The sequence below is a fragment of the Passer montanus genome, unplaced genomic scaffold (assembly GCF_014805655.1).
Source record: "Passer montanus isolate IOZ18808 unplaced genomic scaffold, ASM1480565v1 scaffold72, whole genome shotgun sequence".
NCBI lineage: Eukaryota > Metazoa > Chordata > Aves > Passeriformes > Passeridae > Passer > Passer montanus.
The window spans coordinates 2,035,176-2,044,606 of NW_024372370.1; the positions used below are offsets into that span (position 1 = coordinate 2,035,176).

Below are 9,431 nucleotides of genomic sequence, written 5' to 3' on the forward strand. Positions count from 1 at the left end.
CCTGAATAAACAGACTTTCTCACCACTGCACTTAGATCCATCATTCAAGGAATCATTTCTAAGTCAATTTACATGATACGCATCTTCCTTCCATTCAATCATTACAATTATTCATAAAGAAATTACTAGAATCAGAATGTTTGTGAAATGAGAACTTCTTTCCTTCTAGGGGCATGATTTTCATAAGGACACAGAAGAAAGCAGGCAAAGAACAACAAAATCTGCAGTACACATTTTGCATTTACTAAAATCTACCAAGTAGAATATCCAGCAGGAGCACAGACAGCAATTCACCCTAACCTGTTGGTACAGCTGATGCAATAAAACAAAAACTCTTGCCCAAAAACTCCAGCCAGCACAGGGAGTCTGAACTATGACTGTTCTCCTTTTCACAAATGTAACCTGAATCACATTTACTTCCTTTCCAAACACCTCAGCTATGGCACAGAACCCATTCATTTTCAGACAACTGTTTTGCAGGGTACTACAAAAATCCATAGTTCTGTTTTCATTCTTCTTAATATAATAAAAGAAGCAATGAGATTACTTTAAAAGTAGTAATAGGGAGTAAAGAGCAGGAATACAGCAGGAACAAAACTGCATGAAACACTACAATACAATAAACATTTACTACCTGTCCAGATTAAAGTGAATATCGCAAATTATTTTTTTCAACATCTGCTGCACACTAGAACACTGAACTGCTAGAAAAAGCAGATGTCAATAGGCACCAAAGAGAAGATTTTAATTATGGCACAATGCCACTGCCATCAAAAATATGGCTTTGGCTACATAGTTTAAGCATGATCCTCATCCAAGTATTAACTGATGACATCAAGAATGACTTTGATGGGCATGGTTAGCTGTTCACTGTTGCCATCTCATTGCAAAGGTTTCATGCCTTCTTGGTGATTTCTCACGGGCAGCTCCTCACAGCACTGACTCCTCCTCCTCTGCACAGCCAACAAGCTCCACCTTGACTAGCCAATCTGCTCCTTTACAATTCCCCTCCTAACTGGATCCAGCTGTGGCCCATTAAGGGCAGGCTTGTTCTTCATTCTTGATAATTAGCACAGCTGTAACTCCTCAGGGGTGAGATTACCTTCACCACTATCTCTATTTCCTACATTCTATCTATCCACAGTTCACCACCTTGAAGTCTGCAGTCTTCTGAGCTTCACCATGGGAAGAAAACATAGCTATGTGTATCATAATGAAAACTTGTACTTAAAACTATTAATTCAGTCCACACCCATACCTTCTGAGTTCATTATTTAAACATGCACTTTCCACTTAAGCAAGTATGGCCTTGAAGAACCATCCTTTTATAGAAACTAGGCAGTTACTTGCATTGACACAGGTTGATATTACTATGCTAAATATAAGCTCTACTTTTATGATTCTATGAGACCCCTGGGGAAAAAGTTTGCCTGATTCTTTTTTTTTTTTTTTAATGCGAGAAAACTGCCCACATTTCAATCTACTATCTTTCCTTGGGGTTGTTTTTTGGTTTTTTTCCTCCAAAAATAAAGTCTATATTCTTTAGACATCCATTTTTAAAAAATTGTTCATTCCTCTAAGTCAGTTGTGCTTTTCAAAACCATCTGAAGCCAGCAGAGTACTGTACAATACTGGGCAGAAAAAAGAAACTGGAGCTTCCAGAAAGCTACTATGCAGACAGTGCACACAGATATTCATTTAAAACCTCAAGCAATACTCCCTGAGTTAACTTAGTTAAATTAACATTTCTTAACATGAAAAGGTCAATTTTATAAACAAGATACAGATTTTTGATACTTGGAAGTATAGCCTAATTCTGAAGAATTGCAATAGTCACAACACTAAACCTTTCTGAACCACAGTTTGATAAAAATTGTTTTTTTTACTATATTTTACTGAATGCATTTATGTTATTTCATTAATTTTAAGAAACTTTCACAAGAACCGATTAATCCTATAAAACTTTTTACGTAACAACAACATTATCACAGACACACATGAGAACAAAGTCTCTAGATATCCCACAGTGACTATATTTTTCTATACAGGTTTAATATGTAGATTTTATCACAATTCTTTTATTAGATCATTTTTACATTACAGGTAATATAAACTGAAATACTTTATCCTATCAAGTTAATTCCTAATTTGAATGCTTTCAAAAATATCCAACCAAGAGAACCTTATCTGTTTTCTCCAAAAGTGTGAACACACATTTTTATTAAGAGCCTCCTTTTAGCTTTCAGCTTAGACACTTTAAACCCTGATACAGGGAAAAAAATACTTATTATAAGACATGTCATCAAGTGAAAAACCACAGAAGCACCTAACCCATAAATCTGACTGTCACCCACAGGAAACATCACGTGACTGATGGAAATTTCTACCCTCCAGCTTCTCATAATGTCATCATATTTGAGAAGTTTATTCTTGTCTGGTGAACTTGAAAAATATAACAATGCATCCTCTGAAATTCCTTTTCCAAGTGTTTCACTGCACAGTGTAGCAGTTTGCTTTATCCCTCAACAGCATAAAGATCATTCTTGAGGACTACTCTGACATTGTGGGGAAGGAACAACCTTCCATTGTGGAATGCCCCGAACATGTCAGACCAAAAATGACAACAATGTCAGATTTTGCACAATTGAGCATTCTGACATCCAAGTCAAATTCCTTACTTACAATGCAAAGGTAAAATTTAGAAAGCAGAATTCTAATCCAATGAATGTGCAAGCATGGATGAGATGGAAATAGTTACCACAAACCTAGTGGGGCACCAGTCTGGTGGCAGCACCGATGCAAATGTGCACAAGAAGGAGAAAACAGGGTGTCTTTATACCACACAGAGAAAGAAGAATGAAATTATAAACACTCATTTTGACCTCTGAAGTTAAAATATATCAAATACTGTCTTCAGGGATCTTGGAATGAATCTGTGATCTCAAGATGCTCCTTAAGTGGCATTTCTTTCAAACAACAGGCAGTTATAGCACTGGTGCTGCAACACACCTACTGAACATCCACCTAAGTACCCAGAGAAATTTTTTTTAATAACCAGCAGGATACTATGATGAAGAGCAAGGAATTAGCTTCCACTACAGATCTTTGCTTCTTCCTGTCTACTGAGCATCCACCTAAGTACCCAGAGATTTTTTTTTTTAATAACCAGCAGGATACGCCCACACTATGATGAAGAGCAAGGAATTAGCTTCCACTACAGATCTTTGCTTCTTCCTGGTGCAATGGAGAAGTTCTCCCCCAAAACTGCCCTCATAATCTCATGGGCAAGTGTCCCAACCTTCATCTACCAACTGCGCAATGCAAAGCTGATCCTAAAATGTGACATAAATGAAAAAAACACTTCTAAGCCTCCACATTCCACCCCTGCACTTAGTACAAAGCCCACAGATCCTCTTCTTCCAGAATGTACTACTCTGCTGGTTGCCAGTGCCTCTCTTACAGTACAGAGTGAAGGATACAAGTGTCCATCTGTCACAGAGGGGGAGGTTTATGGCACAGCTGCCTGAGTTGCAGCTTCAGAAATCAGCACTGCACTAATGGCAAGAATGAGAAAATATAGCAACAGCTACAGTTTTTGAAATTATTTCCTGTCCCTGCCTGTTCACTACTCAAAGATGAAGAGACAGCAGATGGGCATAGCAAAACAGGCAGCCAGACGAAGCTACTGCTGCAGAAGAGCTCTTGCAGGAACAACTTCACCCCCTGGACTGCTACTCCAGGCTCAGGACTCAAAGAGGATCTCATTGCTGGTTGATGTGAAGTGATGAGCCGGCTGATGAGCAGCAGCTGCAGAAGTTCAAATTAGCTCAGAGCAATTTCTGTGGGGATCCCTATTGAGCTTACACCACAGCTGCACAAAACATGCTGTGTAACTCTTTTTTTCTATCACCTGCAAATTTCCCAAACCAAGCTGCTATAAGGCAGGCATGTCACTTTCAAACACACAATTAACTTCTGGGGGCTACTATAATGGCACAAAATACCCACAAAACAGTTTTGAAGTGCTTATACACAAGATCTGTGAATTAAACCATAACCGATACACAACTGAACCCACAGCACTTCCCAAATGCACGCACAGAATCTGCATTTTGAGTGGTTGTTTTTCCTGCATTAAGCCATCATACAGATATCAATCTATTGTATTCCAAGATCTGTCCAAGAACCTGCAGTGGGCTCACTAACCAGCAGTGATGTTAGTTTGCAAGTGAAAACAGTAAGAGTATTACTGCAGGAACAGTTTGTCACCAAATGCTTCTAAATTCAATCCAGAAGCTGAGAGGTGAATAATATTAGTATTAAGAAAGTTAATAGAGAAACCTGTGATCATGCTTTAAATCTATTTTTTAAAGGCACAGGCAAGACTGTAATCAAGCTACTTGCCTATACATTTACTGTTTAGAAAACTGCTAAGTGTGCAGCCCAGGTCACAAACTAGTAAAAAAAGAAAAAAAAAAGATACAAAAAGAAAAAAAAAAAGAAAACCTTTGTTTCTAAAAGCAATACTTGAAATAGAAACTGAATCAGGTTGAAAGTATCAAAAATATTCACCCCATTCAGCAAACTTTTCTTCCTCCCAACCAGACAGAGATGTTACCATACTACTTTTAGCATACACTGTCAGAAATATCAGGTATGGCTATACCACAAGACCATGTGGAGATCCCCACATGAGCTGAAATGAAATGAGCTAGCTCTGCAGAAGCAGAATAGCCACAGTTTTGTGGCCTTCAATGCTGTGCTGCTTCCAGGGCTCATGCTAACCAGGCTGCACAGCAGCATGCTGATGTACAAGCTAATTTGCTTTCCCGTATAGCTCTGTACTGCATAATACTGTTATGCACAAGTCTTATGTATTCAGTACATGCTTCATTTCTCCTTCAGTCATACCACAAAGCATTAATTTACATAGTTTTATTATTTTCCCAACGCCTCTGCACAACAGAGTTCAGTCCTGCCAGTTATGCAAGCAGAGGAGCACAGAGATCCCTTCTTGCCTTGGGGATTTGTAACAAATTGCTGGCACTGCACTACAAGGGTCACAGAGGTAAAAGCCTAAGTTGCACTAGTGAGTTCAAAGAGTTCTCCTCAGTAGTCAAAGTAGTCAAATATTTTTCAGATGTAACCAGTGTACGTGCTTTAAAAGATGGACTCATATGTTACCTTAATAATGACTCTTAACAGACTTTCCTCTGCAGTACATAAAGAGCATGAAGAGTATCGGGAGGGGATATTACAATGTCTGCAGAAAGGTTTTGTGTTGGTCTAACCAGTTTAAACTGCTGGTAAGGCCTTTGTGTCCAGTAAGGGAAAGCCTTGCTGTGTATCATACTTTGCCCCTGGGACACAGCCTCGTGGCAAACTAAGCAGCATTACAGTAAAGCAAACAGCCAGGCCAGTCACACACTCACGGGAGCCTTTGCAGAACTGCTCAAGTGTTCCAGCAGCATTGTACACAGGACCAAAGCTGCCAGCAGAGTGCAACACATGCAACAGCCTGGGTGTGGCACCACAGCCCACCTAAAGCCAGGTGCTGCCAGGATGCCCCCTGAGCACACTGCAGTGCTCTCTGACAAGTCAGCTGGGTCAGTGTTCTGATAAGCCATTTGCATAAGTCTGCACTGTGTCTCTCACTAGTACCCAGAGCCACTGGCTCTTTTTCCAGAGCATGCCAGCTCCTCCAATATTCCAGATAACAGAAACAGTTTCCACAGCAGAGGCAAAATGTCTTTGTCCTCTCAGAAGGTGGTGTCCTTTGTTTTCTGGCTTCTCTATCTCACAGTTGTACCATGTACCAGGTATGTTTATTTTTACATTTATATCTCCTCATCCCAACATTATAGATGTTAATCAGTCTGTCAGAGGTGGCACAACAGGCTGCAGGAGCCTTCAGTGTGACCTGGCACAATCATTGTTATTGCTGCTGAACCAGGTGTCCACTTATTTCATTCAGGGTCACTGATACAGCTCCCATAATCCTCCAAAACTGCCTTCTGCCAGAGGCTCCGAGCCCCAGGGGCAGAACACACACACACAGTCCCCTGGTGCAACATCAGGCACCAATTCATTAACTACCTGAACCATCAGATTCTGTGCATCAGTGACAGAATTCCACACTCCTGCTGCTACTGCAGCAACTTCTGCTACACACACAGAAACAAGTCTGAGGGCACAGGGACACCTGAGACTGCCACAGCTGTGCCCTAGGTGAGGATATGTCACTGCATTTAAATCTACGCCTCTGCTGGAGTTTGTCCGTGCACCCACACCAGCCAAGTCTTACTGTAAAAACACACTTTAGGTCAATGGGTAAGTTCAGTAAGAACATATGTTGTATTCATTTTTGAGAAGGAAAAAAAAAAGCACAACACTGAGTATGGAGCTGTGTCAGGGAAGGTTTAGGTGAGAAAGGTTCTTTGCCTAGAGTGACCAGACACTGAAGAGCCTCCCCAGTGAAGTGATCACAGCACCAGCCTGATAGAGTTCAAGAAGCATTTGGACAATGCTCTCAGGCACACAGTGTGATTCTTCAGCTGTCCTGTGCAGGGCTAGAAGCTGGACTTGATAATCCTTGTGGGTCTTTTCTGCATCAGGATGTTCTATGGTTCTCCGGTTTTCTTTCTGCAGAATAACATATTGTCTAGGTTTTTTCCCTACCACAGATATGTTTCTTATGACAACCATTTCCCACTCATCCTTCTGATGGATCAAACCTGGAAACACTTGTAAACACTGACCATGACTTTCCACCCATTCAGTCTAACAAGGACACTTTTCCTCCTCCATTCTTTCTCATAGAATTATATACAGACACATGCCATTGAAAAGTCCCTCTACAGTACCTATTGGGGGCATGTGGAGAGATGAAAAATCAGGAGCTGCAAATCAAGGTACAGTATTATCAGATCCATCTGAAAAAGACTCTTCCCTTCTTTGGATTCCTCATAAAAAATACAGCTACAACTAATACCCCTTTTGAAATGCCAGAATTATTCCCCCCTAGTCATAGGGTGCTTTCATACTCAAATGGATTTCACACAATCACAGAATCAATTAAGTTAGAAAAGATCTGTGAGATCAATAAGCCCAACCTCTGACCAAACACCATCTTGTCGACAAGAGTGTGGCACTGAGTGCCACATTCCAGTTTTTTCTTAAACACCTCCAGGGATGGTGACTCCACCACCTCCTCGGGCAGCCCATTCCAATATGTAATTATCCCTTCTATTAAGAAATTCCTCCAAATGTCCAACCTGAACCTCCCCTGGTACAGTTTGAGGCTAAGTTCTCTGGTCTTGTCCTGTTGTTGGTTACCTGTGAGAAGAGGGCAAGCCTCACTTTGCTTCCTTTCAGGTACTTGTAAAGAGTGATAAGATCACCCCTGAACCTCCTTTTCTCCAGGGAAAACAACTCCAGCTCCCTCACCCACTCCTCATAGGACATGCATTCCAGATGCTTCATCAGCTCCATTGCCCTTCTCTGGACAAGACACAGCACCCCAATGTCCTTCCTAAACTGAGGGGCACAGAACTGGAAACAGTACCCAAGAGATACAGCACCCCAATGTCCCTCCTAAACTGAGGGGCACAGAACTGGAAACAGTACCCAAGGTGTGGCCTCACCAGTGCTGAGTACAGGGGGACAATCACAGCTCTGCTCCTGCTGGCCACACTACTGCTGATACAGGCCAGGGTGCTGTTGGCCTTCTTGGCCACCTGGGCACACTGACTCATGTTGAGCTGGCTGCCAACCAGGACCAGATCGTTTTCCTCCGGGCAGTTTTCCAGCCACTCTCCCCCAGATCTGTAGTGCTGCCTGGGGTGGTTGCGACCCAAGCGCAGCACCCGGCACTTGACCTCTTTGAACCTCATACTGCTGGGTCTCGGCCCATTGACCAGCCTGTCCAGAGGGCTCTGCAGAGCCCTCCTGCCCTTCAGCAGACGGACACTCCCACCCACTTTGTAAGGAGCACGCAGTTAGTCAGCAAAGCTTTGACACAGCATTTGTCCTCGCCTGCTCTTAGGACTGTGGTGCCCGAGTCCACACCGCAGCCAGGTCAGCTCCCCAGCGCTGCTTCCAGGCGCTGCAGGTTCTGTGTCCTGTAAAACAGCTCAGAGCCAGCCCCAGGCACCGGCGGAGTCACTTCAGGTAGCACCGCGACAGGAGATTATTTACATGTGCTGTGCATAAACATAAAGCTAAGCAGAGCTAGGGGCGTGTTAGTCCTTATGTTTGCCTTATCAATAAACTGGTTTTAAAAAACAAGTGTAATTTCACATTTAGAAAACAGGGCTTTTCTGCTTTTTTTTTTTTTTATACGTGTTTTGGCATGGAGATCTATATCGATGTATGCAAATACATATGAACACACAGGGAGACACAGCCACACACGGACATGCAGACACACACACAGGCAGACACACGGACATGCAGACACACACACATATACGTGTTTTGGCACGGAGATCTATATCGATGTATGCAAATCCATATGAACACACAGGGAGACAGAGCCACACATGGACATGCAGACACACACACAGGCAGACACACGGACATGCAGACAGACACACCCGCGGCTCCTCCCGCCGTCACGTAGTTTAAAAGTCCAGCCAAGAGAGGACCGAAGCCAGCGGCTCCCCCGGGGCCGACGGCGGCAGCGCCGCCCGCGCTCCCACCCCCGGCCGCCGCCCTCCCCGCTCCGCGGCGGGGCCGGTACTCACAGAACCCGTTGGAGCCGGTGCTGGTGAACATGGCAGCGGCCCGGCCCGGCCCGGCGGCGGGCGCGGCTGGCGGAGCCCCCGGGAGGACTTCTTTGCACTGAGGGTGGCAGAGCACCGTGACAGCTGCCCAGGGAGGGCGTGGGGTCTCCCTCTCTGGACACATTCAAAGCCCACATGGGCATTTCCCGTGTCACCTGCTCCAGGTGACCTTGCCTTGGCTGAGGCGTTGCACTAATCGAGCTCCAGAAGGCGCTTCCAGCCCTAACTATTACGTAGTTTCATCTTTCATCTCTGTGGACACATTCAAAGCCCACATGGGCACTTTCCCCTGTCACCTGCTCCAGGTGACCTTGCCTTGGCTGAGGCGTTGCACTAATCGAGCTCCAGAAGGCGCTTCCAGCCCTAATTATTACGTAGTTTCATCTTTCAACACGACTTAAATTTTAAGCTTGCAGGTACCTTGAGGAAGCCTGACTCCTTACGCTTGGGAAAACTCTGGCCCTGGAGGCTCGCCCTGATTCGGGGAGTCCAGGCAGTAAATGTCTGGTTAGGAGCTGTGGGTGAGCTGCCATTGCAGCTAACGGGGACAGAGTCAACACAGACAGCAGAGCCCGCAGAGCTTTGCAGGCGGCGAGTGAAGGTGTCTGCTTTAGGATCAAATTAATTCCTCCCCAGGCTTCCACGAGC

The 9,431-nt window shown here is 44.0% G+C and overlaps 1 protein-coding gene across 1 annotated transcript in view; it reads right to left on the minus strand.

The window, feature by feature from the left end:
• The window catches only part of UBAC2 (UBA domain containing 2), an 89,013-nt gene extending 80,189 nt beyond the window's left edge, over positions 1 to 8,824 (minus strand). The window contains exon 1 of the mRNA XM_039730424.1: positions 8,745 to 8,824. Coding sequence (XP_039586358.1) covers positions 8,745 to 8,775 — 31 coding nt within the window. The 5' untranslated portion in view covers positions 8,776 to 8,824. The remainder of the gene's footprint in view (positions 1 to 8,744) is intronic.
• Positions 8,825 to 9,431: the final 607 nt, after the last annotated feature.